The 23,279-nt window shown below is 50.5% G+C and overlaps 1 protein-coding gene across 11 annotated transcripts in view; it reads right to left on the bottom strand.

The window, feature by feature from the left end:
• The window catches only part of LOC105464331 (protein kinase C and casein kinase substrate in neurons 2), a 145,948-nt gene that overhangs the window by 24,260 nt on the left and 98,409 nt on the right, over positions 1 to 23,279 (bottom strand). For 10 of the 11 annotated variants that reach the window (XM_011712138.2, XM_011712135.3, XM_071080689.1 and 7 more), the window contains exon 2: positions 18,599 to 18,735. In XM_011712138.2, the coding sequence (XP_011710440.2) occupies positions 18,599 to 18,658 (60 nt within the window). In that variant the 5' untranslated portion in view covers positions 18,659 to 18,735. Of the gene's footprint in view, positions 1 to 1,600; positions 1,631 to 18,598; positions 18,736 to 23,279 lie in introns of all 11 variants that reach the window. The other variant, XM_071080693.1, reaches the window with a different exon arrangement.

Here is a 23,279-nt window from a genome sequence, read left to right on the forward strand (position 1 = left end):
CATGGAAGAAGGGGTGGGGCTGAGGATGCCTATAAGAGCACCTCATGCAGACAGAGAAGCTGGGGCCGGCTTCCTGGAGTAGGTGACATCTAACCAAAGCCTTCTGCTTTGATGTCATCCATCCTGTGCTGGGTTATTACTTCCCAATCATAGCCGTAAAAACTTTTCCACTTCCTGAGCACCTACCATGTGCCAGGCAACCTGCTAGGTGTTTTACACCTCCAAATATTGTCTCCCCAACCTAGTAGGAATAAGTGTCCCCATTTTACAGATGAGGAAACAAAGGCTTAGAGAAGTTACATGGTTAGTCAAGATCCTGCAGCCACAGTGGCTAGGCTCGAGTTGAAGGCATTTGTGTTTGTTTTTTTTTTTTTGAGACAGTGTCACTGTCATCAGGCTGGAGTGCAGTGGCGCGATCTCGGCTCACTGCAACCTCCGCCTCCCAGGTTCAAGCGATTCTTCTGTCTCAGTCTCCTGCCTCCTGAGTAGCTGGGACTACAGGCACGCATGCCATCACACCCAGCTAATTTTTGTATTTTTAATGGAGACAGGGTTTCACCATGTTGGCCAGGATGGTCTCAATCTCCTGACCTTGTGATCCGCCTGCGTCAGCTTCCCAAAACGCTGGAATTACAGGTGTGAGCCACCAAGCCCGGCCCAAAGGCACTTTTTCAAAGCGTTCCAGGTAGGACTGTCTTGATGGCAAAGGTTTTGCAGGGCTAAGCTGAGTTTTGACTGCCTTTTTTCGCATATGAAAAGAGAAACTAGTTCATCTAAGTTATAAGTATTAAAAGAGTAACTGAGGAAATGTTAATGGCTAATTTGGGGTGAAAATGAAAATGTTTGCTATGTTTCATTCTTTGAGCTGCTGGCTTGAAAGGATACAGTCACTGATAACTTGAGCACCCAAAGGAAATATGACAGAAAGATGATCTCTTTTCAGCCTTTTTCTCCCATTGCCTTCAAAAATCTTAGTCAACCCCTTGTCAGTTTTACCTTTTCTAAAATCTCTTTGCCTAGCCCTGCAGAGATGGGTAAGGGGAGGGAAAGGGGCTGCAGCATCTGGAGGAAGGGCTGTCCCTGAGGCTGAGCTAGATGGGCTGAGAACCAGAATCCTTGTGAACAGCAAAGACCCCTGGAAGGTGGTTAGCCTGGGCAGCCTTCTCCAGAGGCAGATGAGACTTCCAGCTCTGCTCATTCCCTCCAAAGACCTCCCCCGGCAAGGCTGGCAGCTCGTCTGCTCGTCAAAACACGAGCTGAACCTGAGCGTCCACTCCATACTCGAGCAGCTCCTATGAGGAAGTCGAAAGCGAGCATTTTCACAGCTCACTGGAAGTGACATTATGTGGTAGCTTCCCTTAAAATGAGGCCTTACTGTCATTTTGAAATTGACAGCAGGACGAAAAAAAATACCCAACAAGCAACTTAGTATCGCCGAGCTGGTGGTAGAAGGAGCTGAGGTAACACAGTCCTAACTTAGCCTTGACAGTTGACATGAAGCCACGACCCAGAGCTGGTTTTCATCTGTCTATTACCAACAGTATTCAAATTGGTAATCACCATCAAATCATGTATTTTGGCTCTCTTGAAACCTGCTTACCTCTCTGATTTTCAGAATCCTTGGTTAAAGCTTTAGGGAAAAGAAAAGGATATTTCTTAACAAGTCACATGTTGGTACCACCCATCGGCACACACAGGAGCTGCAACACACATTTACACCACAACTCTTGAAACCTGGAAAGCCGCGATGAATACAGGAAGAATGTTTCTGTAAGTACACATCTTAGGTTTCCATGTAAGATCCCAGTTGGTCCTAGAGGCTGCAGAGGAGGCTGTGCTGGTCCTGTGACCACTGCTGGGGACAAGAGGCAAGCTCTGAGCACAGAGCCAATGGGAGAAGGGGAGTATGCCAAACAGCTGGGATCAAGGCACCCCAGCAACACTGGCCGTGCTGTCCTGTTAATGAAACGGCTGTGTGGTGGCTCGTGACAGGCCATCACTGCAAGTCTCTATCGCCATAAACCACCAGGGACAGAGCAATGTGGCCTTCCCACTTCCCTGGGCAAAGCACTGCAGTCATCCCGGGAGCAGAGTTACTGCTGGCTGTTTCTCTAGGTTGACATGGAATCTACACACAGGCAAAACTGCCCACTACAGGGTACACTTAGATGAGTGTAAACAAACATACACCACTGTCTACCGTCTCCACAGCAAGGAACAGGACACTTCCATCTCTCATGCAGTGCCTTTGTACCCCCTTGCAGCCCCATCGCCTCCCCACACAGCCCCCAGCAACCACAGACATGATTTCTGCCCCTTTTCCAGGATGGCAAGGATATTTGGAATACACAGTATGCAGCCTGGCTTTTGAGACTGGCTTCTGTCACCCACCATAATGCTTCTGAGACTGATCCATGTTGCTGTCTGTTAGAAGTTCATTCTTTCTTACTGCTAACCAGTATCCTATTGTGTAGTTATACCACGATTTTGTTTATCCATTCTTCCTGTTAAAGGCTGCTTGGGTCATTTTCAGTTTGGGGTAATTATGAATAAAGAAGCTATAATGTTCATCTATTGGTCTTTTGTGGGGACATATACTTTCATGTCTCTTGGGTGAATACCTAGGAGTGGAAATGTCACATGGCACATGTACGTTTAACCAAAGTGCCAAACTGCTATCCAAAGTAACTGTGCCACTGTGCATTGCCATCAGCAACGTATGAGAGTTCCCCATCTTGCATGCTTCCAGCACTTAGTATTGTCAGGGTATTTTGTTCTGTTATTTTTAGCCATTCTACTTAGTGTAGCAATATTGCATTGTGATTTTAATTTGCACCTTTTTAAAGTCTAATAATACTGAAAATCTTTTCTTATGACTATTTGCCATCTGTATGCCTTCTTGACTAAAGTTTGTTCCTTTTTTTTCTGAGACAGGGTCTTGCTTTGTTGCCCAGGCTAGAGTGCAATGCCACAATCATGGCTCACTACAGCCTTAACCTCCCAGGCTCAAGTGATCCTCCCACCTCAGCCTCCAGAGTAGCTGGAACTACAGGTGCGCACCACCACACCTGGCTAATTTTTGTAATTTTTGCAGAGATGGGGTTTTGCCACGTTGCCCAGGCTGGTCTTGAATTCCTGGGCTCAAGCGATCCTCCCACCTTGGCCTCCCAAAGCGTTGGGATGACGTGTGTAAGCCACAGCGCCTGGCCTATTTCCTTTTTAATACATTTTTTTAAAAAATCAAAGGTATAACAATGACTTGTTTTTAAAATGCAAGAAAATTAATTTTCAAATATTTAACAAATCAATCATACATTAAAATTAGCACATATATAGTTAACTATTTCTGCTCTATCAGTTTTGTAATTAAACAGCTCTCTTCTACTTTTTCAAAACATGAGCTTGTTTTGGGACAGCCAAATAGCAGAAAACTTTAGGTAGAAACTGAATATAAGCATGCTTTCTTCCAAACATATTAATTGTGATATTAATGGCTTCATTCACAAAATCCTCATTTTTGAACCAGGTATGAAGCTATGTATCTAACTTCCTCTAAATTCAGGCTCACTCCACTCAGAAACTAAGCTACTAAAGACAAATGCTCAGCATACATGTGCCTGGACGTCCCTTCACTTCCCTGAGGGACTGCCTGGCAGACGGAGGGCCAAGCATGTTCCTACTGAGGGACTCAGCGCTTGGGCACAGGGCACTGGAACTAGGGCACTGGGAGGAGGGGGTGAGAGGTATCCTGAAGGCAATATCCAAAGGGCATCTTCAAGGACAGGTAGGAGGCCGCCCAGATTAAAGGTGAGGCCAGGGAAATAATTCCAGGCACAGGGAATAGCACCGGCAAAAGGAAGGTGTGTCCACATGGCGACCCTGGGGCCCTGAGAGAAGTCGGCTGGGAATGGAACACAGAACACAGGGAGCGACCGGCAATGAGGGAGGGCAGATGCTGAGAAACTGGGAGGGTTAGGCCTGCATCCTGAAAGGCATCAGGCTTGGGGACTGGTGGGGCTCAGAAGGCTGGCAGGGGTGGGGACATCCTGGAAGGAAGGATTGAGAGCAGCCTCCAAAGAACGGGGCTGCCCAGTGGAACCCAGGGCAGGCGAGCCAAAAAAGGGAGCTGCCCACCCTCCAGGGGGCGGATGTGGGGACAGAGGTCGTGGGATCCCTGGCTCCCAGACAGGCTTCTCTGCATACAGCATCCCCGCCTTCTCCAGGTTGTGCCCACCTTGGGAAAGAGAACCTCCTTTCTTTTTTTTTTTTTTTCTTAAGACAGAGTTTCACTCTTATTGCCCAGGCTGGAGTACAATGGTGCGATCTCAGCTCACCACAACCTCTGCCTCCTCAGTTCAAGCGATTCTCCTGCCTCAGCCTCCTAAGTAGCTGGGATTACAGACATGTGCCACCACGCCCGGCTAATTTTGTATTTTTAGTAGAGACAGGGTTTCTCCATGTTGGTCAGGCTGGTCTCGAACTTCCAACCTCAGGTGATCTGCCCACCTCAGCCTCCCAAAGTGCTGGGATTACAGGCGCGAGCCACTGTGCCCGGCCAAGAACCTCCTTTCTAGGGTACTCCGGAGGCCGCTCTCCTGCCTCCCAGGGATGGGCCTTGGGGGCCACATCTCTCACAATCGAGCTCTGCCTCCAAGGAATCCACTCCCTTCCCCATGCCCTTCCCTGAGCCAGGACTCGCCCTGCCGCCTGCCCTCCTCCAGGCCGCACTCACAACCTCTCAGTGAGCCAGGCTTCTAATCGTTCCTCTGAGAACCCAGTGTCAGCCAAGCCTCAGTTTTAAAGTCAGCTAGGATGAGGTGGGGGCTGGAATCTCAACCATCCCTGTGCAGAAACATCCGTGCAATCAGGAGCAGAGAAAGGGGCTCTACCTGAAACCCAGTGGCTTGTCACAGGCATGCTGAGGGGACTATCCGAAGAGGCCACGTCAGCTCCTCCATGCTGCATGCATCTGTTGTGAAGAGTCCAGAGGTGCCTTTCACAAGGATGCTGGGGAAAGTCTGCTGTGCAGACACAGGACCATGCCAAGCTCTGTGGTGCTCTCAACCCCTAACACCTTCAGACTCTGGGCCCTAAGAGGGTGTGGACCTGTGTCTTTCTAATCCACCACTCTTTCTCCATTGCTTTCCACAGGGTCTACCACACAGCAGGCACCCCATAAAAATGTGAGGTAAAGCCATAAAACATGACCAGAAGAAAATGTACGTGAATACCTTTGTGACTTAGGGTGGGGCTCCCTCAACAAAACTGTTCTTTTTCTTTTTTTTTGAGACGGAGTCTAGCTCTGTTGCCCAGGCTGGAGTACAGTGGTGCGATCTCGGCTCACTGCAACCTCTGCCTCCCGGGTTCAAGTAGTTTTCCTGCCTCAGCCTCCCGAGCAGCTGGGATGACAGCACGAAGGGCACACAGAGATGTCCCGTACGTGGGTACCCAGAGGCACGCGCCTGAGAACAGCAAGGCAGCTCTATGCCTGTAGACTGCAGCCATTAGAGAGTGGGAAAGGCCAAGTGTGGGCAGAGGTGGGTGTACAGCACCCTTTACTGGATATCCTGGTGGAAGAGACTGGGCAGGCCTCTGTGCACAACCAGGCAGCCATTCAGCCATGAAGCATGCACGCGCCCTACAATGACCCGGCAGCTTCATTCCGGGCTTACATCCCCACAGAAATGTTCCCTTGGGTCCCAGGACAGGTAGGGGCCTCTCCCTGGGGAATGCACAGGGAAGCACAGGGCCCAGCAATGCAGGAGAAAGAAGGATGTGCACGACTACGCCGACACACTGACCCAGAACAGAATGATGTGGGGCATGATGCCATTTACATCAATTAAGAATGTGTGCACATGAAGTAGGGGTGCGAAGTTTATGACAGCAGATGCTAACAAAAGCTGTAACATTAGAAATGGGGAGGGGGCCTAGGTATCAACTGCAGGTGGAGAAATGGAAACAGGAACGGTATTGATGAGCAAGTCCCCCTCCTACCTGCCCCCATCCCAGCTCTCTCTGAAGTCCTGGCTCCTTTTCCCCACGGAGGCTTCCCTGATGCAGCCCGTCCTTGCTGGAGCACCAGCGTGGAGCACCAGCCCAGTCTACACCATCCGCACCCACACAGACAGGGGCGACTTGTCTGAGGATACTCCTGCCATCTGGTCCAGCTGGAGGCCATGATGGCCCTTCCAAATACCGTCCCCATGCCCCTCGGGTCACAGCTCGTCTCAAAATTGCCTCGAGCACATTAGCCTCACTTCCCTGGCTAGACTGCAAGCCTCCCGGCAACAGGTATCACACACTGAGTGATTTTCACTAGCGACGGCATCCTAATAGAGCATGCCCACACTTGGCCAGGCAGGGTACTGACAGTTTTACATGCCACTCCACTTAATCTTGTGACAGTGCTAGCCAGGGGATACTATTAATGTCTATTTTAAAAAAATTAAATTAAATTTTATTATTTGAGAGAAGGGTCTCACTCTATTGCCCAGGCTGGAGTGCAGTGGCACATCACAGAGGCGCGACCTTCCTGTCTAAAGCAATCCTCCTGCCTCAGCCTCTGAGTAGGTGGGACCACAGGTATGTACCACTACACCTGGCTAATTTTTTCTATTTTTTGTAGAGACAGGTTCTTACTATGTTGCCAGGGCTGATTTCAAACTCCTAGGCTCAAGCAATCCTCCCAACATGACCTCCCAAAGTGCTGGGATTACAGGCATGAGCCACTGCACCTGACCTAGTGTCCCTATTTTACAGAAAAGGAAACTGGAGTTTGAAGAGATGCAGTCACTCATGGTCATGCAACAGAAAGAGAGGCCACCTGCCCAAACCTCCCTCAGGCCAGGATCACAGCTGGTGTAAACTGAGATTTATCAGGTCAACATGAGATGGTGCATGTGCTTCCAGCCAGCCCTGTGGACTCCAGCAAGTCACAACAGAATTCCAGACTCCAAGCAGCACACACAGGCCCTGCTCCTGTCCCCACTATATGCCAACGAAGTTCCCAGGAACCCCAAGCCTGTAAACTACTAGGACCGGTTGCCGAGGATGAGCTTGATTTTTTTGTTTGTTTTTTTTGTTTTGTTTTGTTTTTTGAGACGGGGTCTTGCTCTGTCACCCAGGCTGCAGTGCAGTGGCCGGATCTCAGCTCACTGCAAGCTCCGCCTCCCGGGTTCACGCCATTCTCCTGCCTCAGCCTCCCGAGTAGCTGGGACTACAGGCGCCCGCCACCTCGCCCGGCTAGTTTTTTGTATTTTTTAGTAGAGACGGGGTTTCACCGGGTTCGCCAGGATGGTCTCGATCTCCTGACCTTGTGATCCGCCCGTCTCGGCCTCCCAAAGTGCTGGGATTACAGGCTTGAGCCACCGCGCCCGGCCCGATGAGCTTGATTTTAACCTCAGGATGATCTTCCCCTTTAATCTGTGGCCCTGAAGGCCCAAAAGCACCACAATTGCTCCCTCTGCACCCTGGAGAGGGAGGGCCAAGGGTGAGCCAGCTGTGCCAACCTGACGTACAGAAGAGCTCCTGGTGGCACCCCTCTCCAGGCAAGTTCGTGGAACCAGAGTCAAATGTTTTATCCAAAACTGACCAAGTATGCCAAGAAGCTCTAGCATCTCCTCTGCCAGCCTGGCAGACAAGGATGAGGCAACTCTTTAGGAATTCCTTAATTCCAATTCTGTAGCTGGCAACAAGACGGGCAAAATGCTTTCAATATCTTGTTCAAATCCATCAGATTTCCCAGCCCTAACAAGACCTCCTTCCCTTCACTTGCTCTCATGAGGGAAGCAGCACAGATCTGGCCCTGCCCCGAAATGTGTAACTTTGTACAAGTCCCTCTCCATATATTTCTGTCCTTTCAGTTGTCAGGCAGAGTCAGGGCTATTCCTGTGAGGACCAAATGGCCCAGGATAGGAGGAGTTCACACTGCAGGGTAGGTTTCTTCCTAGCTAGCTGTGCTCTCCACCTGCCATGGCGATCGCCTGACAAGACCGAACTTCTTGCTAAGCCATTTCTTCATCCTGTCTGGGGGTTGGGGTGGGGGGTGAGGTGAGCCTTCACAATTCCAGGGTTTCTGATTGAAGATGATGTTGACGGTTCCTGGCACACCTGAGCAGCTCTGGGTCAAATATTTGACTCTGGTTCCATGGGCTTGCCCGCAGGGGCACCACCAGGGCTTCCTCCTTCCCTGGCTCAGCTCAGACCAGCTGGCTCGCCCCTGGCCCTTCCTCTCCAGGGTGCAGAGGGAGCAGTTTCCAGTCTGTTGATGCCACCAGCTGGCTGGCTCCCCACGGAAGCATTCATCACTCCATTTCTGAGCGTCTGGCAACACCCTCTTGCCACTGAGAGGTATTTAAGGAACACCCACTGTGTGTGAAGGGCCACGAGGCCCTAGGGATATAGTGGTGAACAAACTGCCATTAGACTGTCCCTCATGGAACTTCTGGCCAGAAAAATAATGCAATGAGGCAGTGACACTTTCTGAGAAGGAACACTCTAGGTGGTCAGGGCTGCCTGGAGGAAACGATGTTTGAGGCGGTAGCTGAAGGCAGCTCTGAGGCAAGGCCGCTTTCTCACAGCTGAGGAAAATGCCATGAGGCCCACGGAGAGCAAGATGGGGGCTCTGCTGCCCCGGGACACCTCCCCCACAGCTCACCCCTCTCCCGGTGAACATGTGCTGTTCCATGCCAAAATGCGTCAAAATAGTGGGTTCTGAGGGCAACTACTATGTCTCTATATGTCTCCATCATCCATGCCAGGCAGAGAGAGGACACCCTATCTTCTCAGAGCCCAAATGGTGCTGGGAGATGGGATTTCCATTCCCCCTGGAAAGGAAGGGACTGAGAAGTTGCTGAGACCTCAGAGGCACGGCCAACGAAACAACTCATGATCCTTTATCTATCAGTTCTTTTTTTTTTTTTTGAGACGGAGTCTTGCTCTGTCGTCCAGGCTGGAGTGCAGTGGTGCATCTCGGCTCACTGCAACCTCCGCCTCCTGGGTTCAAGTGATTCTCCTGCCTCAGCCTCCCAAGTAGCTGGGATTACAGGTGTGCGCCACCATGCCTGGCTAATTTTTGTATTTTTAGTAGAGACAGGGCTTCGCCATGTTGGCCAGGCTGCTCTTGAACTCCTGACCTCAAGTGATCCACTGGCCTCAGTCTCCCAAAGTGTTGGATTACAGGTGTGAGCCACCACGCCCAGGCTATTTATCAGTTCTTAATCCTGCAAGTCACAGGAGCTCTCTCCATGGCAGCTAAAAGGAATCAACTCTCAGTGTGTCATCAGCCAGTAACTTCATGGCCAGCAGAAGAGCAGCTCCCGGCGCTTCTGCCACATTCCTGAGAGAGTCACGTAAGCACAGCCAGCTGCAGGAACTCACCGGGCCTTCACTGCAGCTACAAAGCTTTCAGGGAAATCCAGGGCCTGAGTTAGTTTATCCCTAAGCAACCCGTGCCCCAGGCAGCTAGCGGGGGCTCCTGGACTGAGTCCCTTCTCCTCAGGACTGTGCCTTGCAGAGTCACTACCTCTCACCCACCTTCCCTGGGGAGGGTGTGCGTGTGCCTGGCAGATGTTGTATCCTGTACACAACTGGAGGCGTCCCCATGGTGACAGCTTCAGGCAACTTTCTTCCAACCTATCCTAACCCCTATGCTGAATTCTCCTTTCCAAACGGGGATGACTGTTGATATTAGGGTTGTGAAATCTATGATGTGTGTTTGAAAACACCAAAGAGTAACAGGTGTCCTTGAAATATTATCAAGTCTGTGCCTTGCTTTCAGGTGCCAAACTGCAATTTCCACATCCTCATTTCTATGGGATTCCACTCATCCTGGTCCCCAAACTTCCTACCAGCTCGTCCACCACTGGACTCCCAACTTGTCTCAGCCCTGGAATGTAGGCCCTAGGAGTTCCATACTTCGGTGCTACCTTGAACCACAAGCTCAGACTAACATCTAACCTCACTGGGGATCCCCATCTGCAAATGAGGTGATGCTATTTACCTTGCAGGCCCCAAGAGGGTTATAGATTCAGAATCGCCTTGAGTCTGATCTGCAATTCCAGCTTGATTCTGACCCAGCACTAGTCCTGTCCTTTCCTTGGGGCCTCACTTGTGTCTCAACTTGGGGTTTTCAGTTCTTGCCCCCAACACTGACTGGCCATATCCTCTGTTTCTGAAACCTGTATCCTCAAGAACAAAGCTAAAGAAAATGGAGCTCACTACCCTGAAAGCACTCCTCGCTGTTTGGTTATTTAAAACCACAAATCCCAGATTTCAACAACCTTAAAGACCCGCTGAGTTATGAATCTCTAACTGAAATGTTCAAAACGACAAAATAAAAAATAGATGACACAGAAACCCAGAAATTGCAATTTTTAGATCCTAACTCCAAAGGCAGAACACATAAGATAAATAACGTAGAGTGGAAGGATGTGTTTACGCAAAGTTGTGTTGAACTGAACTCTTCCTCGAGGTCGTCGGCCAGGTTCCCCATGCTCTGCTCCCTTGGTGCATGTTACAGACATCGAGAAGGCCCTGCGACACCGTACATGGCGTTCACACGCGCAGCATATGCCACCCTGTGTGCCATAGCCCCCAAGACCCCACCCTGGAGCCCTGGGTCTCTGGGAAGACAGGCACTGCTCACTTGCCTTCAGCTGAGCACCCAGCAAGTGGCAGGAATTTGGTCCGTGGCTGCCCCTTTTGCTCTCCCTCACTCCTCAGGGATGCACCCCCACTGACGCAGGCATCACCTTGCTGGAAGAGCCGCCATGGCGAGGTCACCTGCCCGGTCCCTAAGCTCGCTGAAGACCCAAGGCTTTTGGCAGAATCCCCGAGACACCCCCTGACTGACGGGGAGTGTGAGACATCCAAAACTGCCTCGACCCCTAAGGTCCAAAGCCAATGATCTAGTGGGGAAACTGCCAGGTGGGAAAAGGTGGAGGAGCAATTCTTCCAGGAAGCCTCCCCGCCTCCTTCCGTTCCTTCCTCTCCCCGGTTTGGTGCTTCCACAGCCCCCTATACTGCACTCCAGTCTACCTCCACCCTGGCCCTAGCCCCCTGTACCTGAATCCTGGTTTACTTCATGACTCCTGTTACCCTACCAGTCCCCGCTACTGGAATGTGGGCTCCTCTCCCCATCTCGGTACCTGGGCACCCCAGCTCTGCCCCCCTGCATGTGCCCAGCTCAAACAATTGTTTATCCACACGTCTCCATGGAGCTAAGCCACCAGTCTAACGAGCACTACAGACCCCACCTGCTTTAAAATGAAAGGAGATTTGTTACTGAGTAGAGAGGAAAAACAGGTCTCTTAAACAGTTTTTAAAAGCTACTCTGACACCACTGAAATCAAATAAGAAAATAAAATTTTATCTTAATCTACAGAAATACACAAAAAAAAAGTTTTAAATTTTATCTCCAGAAGACAAGCTTCTTGACAGCACAAAACCCCAAAGTGCTAAATTCCCTCAACACAAAACCAAAGAACTCTTTCTCTGCATTTAGAATGATGGCATTCAGACGGGGGGAGACAGGTCTGCCTGCACAACAGAAGGAAAGGTGACCTCACTCATACTCATCCACCTTTTCCTGTCTCCGCATGTGCAATGCTCCCGTGTGTGGCTGCAGAAGCGGTAAGTGTAGAGAGGATGCTCAGAGACCACTCAGGCTCGGGAGTCATCTAGACTCGGCCCCGCCATGCAGGTGTTCTGTGACCTCAGACAAGATAAACTCTGGGTGTCAACAGGCTCAACGGTCCGCTGGCCCAGGGTCCAACTACCAGCAAGAGTCATCCCTGGCCTGGGCCTGACCTGTGACGGTGCACCCCAAATTCTGCTTTCCCTTCTTCCACTAAAAGTGGAACCTGATTTTTCCCAGTATCGGGAATGACTGAGCACACAGGCCGAAGACAATGTTGTAGATGTCATACATGAAAGAGCTGAAAACAAAATGACAGATTCGACAGCCTGTGGCAGCCAGCCAAAATAAACTGCCCGGCTGGCTCCCTGCAGTACTCCTGGGTGGATGGGTAAAGGGGACTGATGCTGGCCGGGGCTGGTCCCCGCCCTGTTTGCCCTGCACGTGGGAAGCTACCTATGGGAACCAGGCCACTTCTGCAGCTACCGGAACCCAGCAGGCGAGGCTCCTGGGAGAGCTTCAGTCATATCTACCTGACCACCCACCGCCACCCACTCCTTCAAGTATGTAAGTCCCTCCCATGTGCTGTGCATGGCACCAGGCCCTGGCAACACCAGCCAAGCAGGGCCTCCCTGCTCCTGCCGAGCTAGGGGACAGTGGCCATGGACAGCGATGGCAGCAGTGCTGAAAACTGTCCAAGGGAAATGGCAGTCACTTGTGGAACTGTCTTGTGCTGCTGCTGGCCTGTGAGCTCCAAGAGGACAAGGGACTGTCCCTGTCACATTCACCTCTGTGTCCCAGTCCCAAGCTCAGGCCAGCCATGAGCCTGACTGACTGATCAAGGGGGACAAAGGACGGCTTGGTTAAAACCCATCACATCATGAGAAAAAGAAAAACCTCCATTACTGGGTAGAGATTGGGCAGCAAAGGCTGCTTTCTGCTCTAATCTCAATGTCAAAGTCTGTCCAGTGTTGACTTCTGTCTTTGCTTAGGTTGTGTATTCTAAACTGTGAAAACCACCTATTTAAAAACACCTAATTCTGAAGAGTCACGAAGTTCAGGGTCAGCCAAACTTCGCCAAGACAAAGGCAGCCCACATGTCGAGGGCCCTGATCTGCCCCATAGGACAACAAGGTCTATCTGAACCGTAATGGGAATGTCCACTATAGCTCAGGGGGAGGGTCACCCACCTAAGAAGGACAGGATCTTAGGAAAACTATTTTCTCACGGGCTTAGAAGAAATTCACGTCAATACAACTCATTCCTGAAAAAGGTAGGTATACAGCGCTCTGAAGAGCGGGCTGCAGCAGCCCGTTCAGAAATCCCAGAATCGCCAAATGCCATCAGAAACGCAACACTCCCCAAAATAAGGATAGCCTTAAACGAAGATTATGCAATATACACCATGTCTACATTTTGTGTGTAACATCGGGGTAGGAAAAAAAGTTTTTGCCAAAAGAGAAAAAAAGTATCACACACAATTCTAGCCTCTTGGTGGGTGTTCTCCGTAATTCTTACAACCATCCTGGAAGTAGGAAATTAGCAATGCCATGTTACAGCCTAGGAAATGCTGGAGAGCACACGGGAAGACTGCCCAAGCCTGCCCAGAGCGGTCAGGAGCCACATCAGGCAGGTCACAGATCTCTGTGGATGGGAGCCTGGGGTGGCTCAGCTTGGCTACAACCCAGGGCAGAGCTTCTCAGGAAGAGCCAGGGAGTCCAGCTGGCTGTCAACACATGCTCATGTCTTGGCCATGCGAAAGAGTATGCTTCTATTTGGAAGGTGATGCAGAAAACTGAAGCTTCCCAGCAGGGCAGGCAGCTGTCCAATCTGCTTTTCTCGATGGGCTACCTAGCAGTGGGGTGGAGACTGAGGAGTTGATGCCTTAATCCTTGCTCATGGTTCAGCAGATACCAGTTCAGTGAAAAGAAAGAATTAATGGTAATTTTTAGAAACTTTAGTGAAACTAAACTTTAGTGGATCACTAACCTTCTAGGAGCCATGTCTGAGCACGGTGGGGTGATAATTAAGCTGATGCACACCCTGTCCCGAGGAGCCCGAGGCTGTGGCACACCGCTCCCGCAGGGCTGACACAGGCAGGCCACCTCAGGGAAAAGTCCGTCGGGGTCGGCGTGTGGAGGCGGCTGGACAGCAGACAGAGCCGGTCACTGCTGCTGAGCACGAGGTGGTATTGTCGTTCGCTCACTTCGTGCTTGCGCTCAGGGCACTGCTCAGCCGCCTCCTTACTGCTCTGGCTCTAGGAGGCCCAAGGCTGTGCTCTCATTTAGGGTGCCCAGGACTTAGCCCAGGGCCTGGGTCATGGCAGCTTCTAAATATGTGTCCTATAAAATTGGTATGGAAGGATGGGGAAAGTATCGCTCCACATGGACAACGAAGATGAAGGTGTTATCATACGATGAGCTGTCCTGCAGTGCTAGAGTCTGAGAGAAACCAGCCCGACTGAGAGCGAGTTACAAACAACCTACCGAGAGCGCCTTCCTGGCAGGGAACGGTAAATGTTGAGTCACGTGCCAACTCTTCGGGGCTAACATTCCCAGAATATTTGACACAAGATACTTACGTTCTCTTCATCTCCCCAAATATTCTTCTCAGGGGCTCTTTGTGCCCATAAGATAGTGCAGAGAGGTCAGACCCAGCCTGGCTTCATCCAGGAGATCTGAGCTCTAAATGCACGGCCAGCTGACAGCTGTGCAGAAATCCCATCTCTGGGGAGCTTTTGTTCAGGCAGACTCAGGCTCCAGTTCCTAAAATAAGTGGCGTCTGCCCTCCTAGCCTGGCCCCCAAGGAGCCCTCAGAGATGCAGGCAGCGGCTCTCAGCCCTGCTGGGGACAGACCTGTCATCCTGTTCCCAGAGCCCACTGCGGGCAAGGGAGGCCAGGAAGCACCGGTGACACTTGAAAAGTCCCATGGCCCACAGCCTAGGCCCTTTGTACACCAGCTCCTAGAACCAAAGAGAAGGCCTGCAAGCAGTGCCCAGAAGCGGAGAGGCAGGAAGAGGGCCCCTGGGCTCCTGCAAGAAGTCAGGAAAACTTGCCAGAAGCAGCCAAGCTTCCATACCCTGCTGTGAAGCCTGTGGGCAGACCAGACCAGGCTCTGACTTGCTGAGGGAGCGACCCACCTGGGGAACTGCCTCCACCTGGCCCTGCCACTGTAATCCCACACGACTTCCCATCTTGCTCCAAAACTGGCCCTTAGCACCAAAAAGGTCAAGGTCCTCAGCATTCTGTAAGACCACACTCATTCAGGCTCCAGACTTGGTTCCAACCTGGAATGCCATCCCCTCTACTTGTTTCCAATTCTTGGCCCAACCCTACTCAGCCACAGGCCTCCTCGCTGCCCAGCAGACCATGTCACTGAGAGGCAGAGCTTGGGGTGGTCCCTCCTGCTCTCATACTCCGTAAGCATCTTCTTTGTGGGAACTGGATCCCCTCTCCTCTCTTCCTCTTTTTTTTCCCCCTGTATCTACAGGGTTGGGGAATGCAGGAGGTACTCCTTCCAAATACGCATTAAATAGCTCTATTCAGCATCATGCCCCTGTGGGTAACCTCTCCTCCCACAGGTCAGTATGGGTTCCTTCATTTGTCTAGTAAGCATCCGAGTGCAGCAATGTCCCTGGCCCATGCTGCCTTCCCTGCTCCTTCCCCCATGGCAACCCCAGCAAATCATACAGCACCTGGCATGATGAACTGCCTAGTGTCTACCTTATTCCTTGTAAATGTCACAGCCAAAGGCTCCTGGAGGACAGGGCCACACAGAAGATGGCTCTGGAGTGACATATTCCAGTTAACACCTTTTGGTGGGAAGGAGTAAAATTAAACACAAAAAACTTTTTCACCTCAAGACCACAAGGCTTTCTTTGGAAAAGTGTCCTTCCATGGGAAAGAGGAACTTGCCATCTGCCTGGGAAGATGTGCAGTTGGCAGTGTGCCCCTGAGTCTCTCAGATCCCAGCAGGCCACCACTGAGCAGTCGCTCCGCCACTCAGCGAACATCCATCATGGAGGAGGCGGACGACCACAGCACTGTGGGGCTGACAGCGGCTGAAGAGCAATTTCAGGGACAGCATCACAAGCTGAGCAGAGCCCGCCTGAGCGTTTTCAGGCAAAAGGAGATGTTCTTGACTACTGACATTATTGCGGTTGAGAATTTAACAGGGAGCATAAGAGCTTAATTACTGGGCTTGTTAAAGCTACTTGATATAATATATGCTGACAATATACACTGGCAACGTTCACCTAAATGTTTTTAACAGGCAGCTGAAGACTTCTGTAATAGCACTATATTTAGCTACAGTTTAGCTCTTTTCCCAGCCGTTTCTGCCACCAAGTGGGTAACGAAGACAATGCCACCAAGGGCACCGCAGGAACAGACATTGACTGTGTGCACCGACTCCCTCAGTTCCCATGTCAGAGGGAAGGGCCCCCACCAGCCTTGCCCTGACGCCCTAAAACACTTAACGTTTATTCATTCTTTTAACCCTTACAATACTAGGATGTGGGTACCGTTATTACCCCCATCTTATAGATTGGGAAATGAAGGCAAAAAAAAATCAGTAACTTGCCCAAAGCCATACACAGGAAGTAAGTGATCAGGCCAGCAGTCAAACCCAGACCTCCTGGTTCCAAAGCAATGTCTTCCCCTGTCCCCATTGCCTCTCCCCACCTATCCCTCACAAGGAAGGGCCTTTTGAGTGTGCTTGTCCTGTGTGCACCATCACCAAGCTCAAGGCAGGGAATGATTGATGCCAGCCAGCAATGTCACTACAGTTACAAAAAAGAAGCTCCCCATAACTGGAAAGGTTTCTATCTATAGTTTTGGTTCAGTGTTGAGAACAAGGGCCTGCACTTCTGAAGGCCGGCGAGCTCACAGGAAGGCTCTGCACAGCTGCTGCTGGCTCCATGAGTGCTCCTGCACTAACGAGGCCGCAGCTTCTCTGGGGGGGCCAGCCAGTGGGACCTGACTACTAGAACCTGTACCTGCAGGTGGGGGCAGAGGCAGTCCTGAATTCTAGCACTGTTCCAGGGGCACCTCCAAACCACGTCTTGTAACTACTGGTTCTGACACAGCTTCATCTAGTTTCACGGCCAACCTCCTGGCATGCTGTGACATGGGGCTGGTGACCTGTTTGACTGTCACTCTTGGTGTCTTAAGTGAAATATTTCCCAGGCAGATATGCCTCTCCAGCTGCTGAAATTTGAGCTGGGTGCCCCTTCACCCCTCCAGAAGGATGCCACCAGCCGAGGGGTGGCAGCAGAGAGGGCCTGCATGCTCTGTGCCTTTCCGCATTTACTTCTGCTGTGGCAGAAGCCAGCTCCTGGAGGGCAGGGACTTGGTCTGCCACATCCCTTGCCTAGCACACTGTAGGTACTCAGTTAACACATAATTTTAACAAAGGTATTCGGCTAAAAGTCGATGATCTTTTGTCCAATACATAGGGGAAAAATGTGTTGACAGAATTTTGAGCTTCTTGTCTATCTTTTGTTTAAACTTGGGCAACTGTGATCACTTGTCTATGTCACAGTATCTATCACTGATCATTTGTTTATAAAATGACTTCATGCTAGTCCCCAGCAAACACCAGGGCATCACCCTCATCTCTTCTACTACTGGAGCCTCCTGTGTCACAGAAGCATCCACGTGGGTGCTGCCATCCATGTTCTTATCTTGTCCTGGCAGCCCTCCTTAGAGGCCAACAGTATTCCCCACTTCACAGATGAAGATCGCAAGGCTCAGATCAGTTGAGCAACTTGCCCAAAGTCACACAGCCAGCATCAGCACAGCTGGAATCAGAGCTCAGAGTTTTCTAACTGCAAAGCCTCCTTTTCTTTCTTTTTTTTTTTTGAGACCGAGTCTTGCTCTGTTGCCCAGGCTGGAGTGCAGTGGCGCAGTCTTGGCTCACTGCAACCTCCGCCTTCTGGGTTCAAGCAATTTCCCTGCCTCAGCCTCCCAAATAACTGGGGTTACAGGTGCCTGCCACCACGCCCAGCTAATTTTTTGTATTTTAGTAGAGATGGGGTTTCACCATGTTGGCCAGGCTGATCTTGAACTCCTGACCTCATGATCTACCCGCCTCGGCCTCCCAAAGTGCTGGGATTACAGGCGTGAGCCACCGCTCCCAGCCATGCAAAGCCTCTTTCCGCGAAGGCCAGGAAAGCTCCAGGGATTTTGCCACACGGACAAAATTAGACCAAAAATTGACCTCCTATAGTCCCAGCTGCTCACTAGGCTGAGGTGGGAGGATGGCTTGAGCCCAGGAGATCAAGGCTTCAGTGAGCCATGATGGTGCCACTGCACTCCAGCCTACGCTCTCAAGACCTCAACTGTTTAAAAAAAAAAAAAAAAAGATGGACTTTCCATTAACTAGCAGGCAGGAAAAGTAAGTGGGACTCAGGAACAATGCCCTCCGCCCCCCACAAAAAAAAACACAAAATAATCTAATCAGGAAGAGAGCCACTCACAGGTACAAACTGGCAGCAGATGCTCAAACAAGTTTGAAGGCGTTTGGCCCTCTGGCCACTTGCCTGTGCTGTCCAGCGTGATGTCAAATCACAGCCCTCCGTGTTTCTACATAAAACTCAACAGTAAAGTGCCTTGTAGGATAAGCTGAGCAATTAGCATCTGTCTCTCCCACCCACATCATGGCAAACATAAAAAGGAAGGTGATCGCCAAGACCTTTCATAAACACCCCTAATCTCTTTAAGTATCAGACTTTCCTAGCAAGGTAAGTTTACTGCCTTCGATGATGGCTAAGGCATACCTGAACTGCCTAAAAACAAGTGTCCACACCTTTTCTGCTACTATCTAGGTCTGACTACAAATCCCTGGCTGGTTTTGGGGTATGTTCACCTCATTTCCCAACCTCCACCAAAAAAACCAAAGGGCCTGCCAGACACTGTTGGCTTGGCCACTTCATTCACTGGAAGAAAGCAGGTGCATTACCTCCCAGAAGCTGTCGCTGGACACTTCTACTCCAACTGAATCATCATACGTGACAGACATTTCTTCAAAGGCTGAGGGAGCAGCAAAGTATACTTAGTCAGGGATCAACTTCGGATGCTCAAAATCTGTAGACAAACCTATGAACGAAAAACATATATCATAGTGGTTTTTAAATGCCCAAGGTAAAGAAACAAGTCACCTCTATTTCACAACTTCCCCTTTCTAATCACTGCCTTCAGTACCGGGTGGTCTATAATATTTCCTTTAGGTGGGAGACAGCCAGTAGACTCTAACCAACTCTGGGCGGATATGTGTATGTCTGTGTGTGCATGGTGGGTGATGGGGGCAGGGGGTGCCTGTGCGTAAAATCAGGCAGAGCCCCTGGATCTTTGGGCTAGCCCATCCCGGCCTACTCTACCTAACTGGTAGGGCTAGGACCTGGGATAAAACATGAGTGGAGGCCATCCCACCTGTGACACCCGACTCCCCTCTCCAGAGTGTCTACCACATTCCACTTGTGTTGAGCACCGTCCCCACTCAACTCCACCTTTACTGACTCAGCCACTGAAGCCCCAAATTCAGACCAGTTTATTCTGACACTGTGTGTGGCTCAGCTGGAAAGCTAAATGGATCACTTCTGAGAAACAGATTCAGCAATCTACAATCTAGGCAAGGGTAAAGGTGGCAATTATTTCCCCTGCTGGAGGGAAGAAACTGAAAGACTCCCATAAGCACAAACCACACCTTGCTAGTGTGATGACCTGTCCACAGCCAAGATGAAACTGTCTGACTTTTTGGTAAAAAGGTGACCCCATCTTTCTTTACCTTACCCTGTGTTCAGAACACACAGCCAGAGATCTGAGACCTTCCTCACTGCCACAGACAACAGTCCAAAGCCTTAGCTTAGCAACAGGAAGGGGTGAGACAGAGTGGCCAACTTGTTTTGAGCACCAACAAGGTGCAAGACTTTGTTCTAGGTCCTGTTCCGTATGTTATCACATGACTCTTCATGATTCTCTGTGAGACAACCTGGAATTGTAGTAAGAAACACAGACTCCAGAGTCAGGCTGCCTAGGCTTGAATTCCAGACGCATTACTTACGAGCTGGGCAACAGTGGGCAAGTTACCTACCCTCTCTGTGCCTCGCGTGCCTTATCTGTAAAAGAGAGACAACAGCCGGGCGCAGTCACGCCTGTAATCCCAGCACTTTGGGAGGCCAAGGCGGGCAGATCACCTGAGGTCAGGAATTCGAGGCCAGCCTGACCAAGACAGAGAAATCCTGTCTCTACTAAAAATATAAAATTAGCTAAGCGTGGTGGCACATGCCTGTAATCCCAGCTACTAGGGAGGCTGAGGCAGGAGAATCGCTTGAACCCAGGAGGTGGAGGTTGCAGTGAGCCGAGATCATGCCATTGCACTCCAGCCTGGGCAACAAGAGCAAAACTCCATCTCAAAAAAAAAGAGACAATAATGGAACCTACAATAGAGAATTGCTGTGAGTCAAATACACACAAGAGCTTAAAACAATACTTGGCCCTTAGTAAGTGCTACGACCTCACTAAGTACCGTTATATACCCTTAGTAAGTGCTATGAACATAGTAAATAATGAATTATTGCCACTATTATTATTATATAGTAATTATCATTACTATCATTACTTCTGTCTCTATTTTAAAGTCAAGAAAATTGATGTTCAGTAATTTGTCCACGGTTGTCCAAGTAATGGGTGGTGGAGACTAGTATTTGACACCAGCTCTGCCTGCTTGCTAAGGTAATATTCTCTCCATGACATCCAGATGTTTTCCAAAAACAATCTCAAAGTTAAGTAAATCAGGCTTCCCATAACCTACAATTGGATCGCTAATTAAAAGGGCTTAATCTGGTGGATTGCAGAGCTCCTAAAGGTAAAACACTGCTGTGTAGCAAGAGAGACAAAGTCCGCAACAGATAACGGTACTTCAAAGCCAAGTCCTACAAAGACATTGCCGCTGTGAGGAGACAGCTGCAGGACTAAGATGCGTGCAGGATCCTAACCAGGCTCTCATGGAGAGAACTCCAGCAAGCGGTTCTCCCACGCTGGTTGGGGCTCTGCTCCATAATCATAGGGGCAGTGTGTCATTTGAACCACTAGGATTCACAAAGGCTGGACAGGCCACTTGGCCTGGGCCCTGATGCCACCTCTCACAGCAATTTTTTCTTTCTTTTTTTGAGGTGGAATCTGGCTCTGTTGCCCAGGCTGGAGTACAGTAGTGCAATCTCAGCTCACTGACACCTCTGCTTCCCAGGTTCAAGCAACTCTAGTGTCTCAGCCTCCCCAGTAGCTGGGATTACAGGCATGCGCAACCATGCTTGGCTAATTTTTGTATTTTTTAGTAGAGACGGGGTTTCCGCCATGTTGGCCAGGTGGTCTCAAACTCCTGACCTCCAGTGATCCACCCACCTTGCCCTCCCAAAGTGCTAGGATTACAGGTGTGAGCCTTTTTTCTATGGACTCCTATGCTACTAGCCAGGGTCCTCCTGGAGTTGCCTCACCCCATGTTTCAGCAGCAGAAAGTTTTCTACCCAGAGCAGCTGGTCTCTGCTCCAGGCTTCTCAGGGAATAGCAGGGCTTTGGGCTCAGGTGAGTCTCAAAGTGGCCCAATCAAGCCGCCAGCTGGGCTGCCTGGCCAGCCATGGGAGAAGCTTCAGTGAAGAGCAGGCCCCTGCTCCGGACTGAGAGGCAGCTTGACACCTGAGCCACTTGGGCAGAGGAATTCAGATTCTGTCTGGAGGCAGCTGTGGTCTTGACGCAGTTTTGCACAAGACTGATTGACGGTCTGACTGATTGGTTGACTGACTGACAAAGCGTCTTGTCTGTCATCCAGGCTGGAGTGCAGTGGCATGATCACAGCTCACTGCAGCCTCGAACTCATGGGCTCAAGCAATCCTCTCGTCTCAGCCTCCTGAGTAGTTGGGACTATAGGCACGTGCTACCACACCCAGCTAGTTAAAAAAAAAAATTTGTGTGTGGAAACTGGGATGTCACTGTTGCCCAGGCTGGTCTCAAACTCCTGGGCTCAAGCGATCCTCCTGCCTTGGCCTCCCAAATTGCTGAGATTACATGAATGAGCCACCACACCGGGCCTAAGATTTAAGAGCCCACTTAAGTGCCAGGAGCCAAGGAGAGGCTCAGCACAGTGGTCAGCCTTTAGGAGTAAGAGCCTGAATCACTGAGCAGAGAGGTAATATAACCAAGATCATGGGTCTCCAAGGGCATCAGACAGGATATATGCTCTTAGCTGACCAAAAGGAACAAGGAACAACCAGCAAGGGAAAGGGACATTCTCCGGTCACATGGTGGCAGAGCTGGGAAAGGCCCATACTTGTTCACTTTCCTTCTGTCTGGGACCATCTGTCTGGGATCTCATCACAGCACTGTACGCAGCAACAGTGACATCCTATAGAATGCCTTCAGGTGCAACGAGGGACAAGCGTACCCCACGGGCATCTTCTGTGGCCACAGCTCAATCTGTGATGCCATCAGCTCAACTATCCCCATGTGCATTACTTAGAGTTCATCTTAATGCTCAGCCAGCTGCTCCCTGCCACAAATCTGTCACCTCCCAACTTAGACATTCTCCAAGATTATATACATCTTTATTAAGTAAAACAGAATTAGGAAGACACATCTCTTTTTATAAAATGGCACAAGGCATTTCAGACCCAATAGAAATGACTTTAGGAAGTTCTGCACCACCACTTCAGTTCTTGAGCTGGAATAATTCATAATCAACTACACTTTCATCTGAACCCTCCAAGCACATCTTATACAAGGTCTCATTGAACTGTGCAGTTAGAATCTAGCAAAGATATCTGAAGCCCTAAGGGGACACTGAGGCAAGGTATAGAAAACCCAAAGAGACAGAGACTGTGAGGGGAAGAAATGAAAGTCTCCTGCCCAAAGAGTCACTGAGGTAATGCAGATGAGGTGCCCATGGAGAAGGCCTGGGACAGTGGAAGGCGGGAAATCCCAGCTCTACCACAGGCCAGCTGGGTGACCTCAGAAAGCCATGTCATTTCTCTGCGCCCCAGTTCCTGAGCTGTGCTTTACCAGCTCGTTTAACCAGTGAAGGTTAAATGAGATGAAGGTTTCAGTACCCCCAGGTCACAGGCCATGGCAGGGCCTCCCTCAATGGGAGCATTGTCCTTGGTCTGTACCCTGGGCTTCAAAGTGTCCTTGCTACTTCCTTCAGCTCCACAGTCACAAGGAATGCAGGTAAAGGGGAGGACCTGGGGGACAAGAATCTGCACCAAAAAGAAAACCCAACTGATAGTACAACCGTGGCCAAGCTGGGAACTCATTTCTGATGTTCACAGAGCAACAACCTGTGGGGGGGTGGAGGGTGGGGAGGGGGGGCTTGAGTGCAGGCACCGAGCTGAGTTCTCAATGACAACTCCTAAGTCCCCTCTCTCCTGCCCCTGCTCTGGGACATGAGCAGCAGGGGCCCTGTCCAACCACCTCGTCCCTCCCATGGAGCCCCGCACCAGCCTCAGCGTATGGACTCTCCTGGCTCCCCGCTCTCACCCTGATGAGCCTCCCTTTCCTCTCCCAACCTCATTGCACACCTTGCAGTTCGCTCTATGGCTCCTCCCATCCCTCCCAGCACTGATCTGTGGAACTCCCATGACTTCAAACGTCAT

This window comes from Macaca nemestrina, chromosome 15 (genome assembly GCF_043159975.1).
Source record: "Macaca nemestrina isolate mMacNem1 chromosome 15, mMacNem.hap1, whole genome shotgun sequence".
Taxonomy (NCBI): Eukaryota; Metazoa; Chordata; class Mammalia; order Primates; family Cercopithecidae; genus Macaca; species Macaca nemestrina.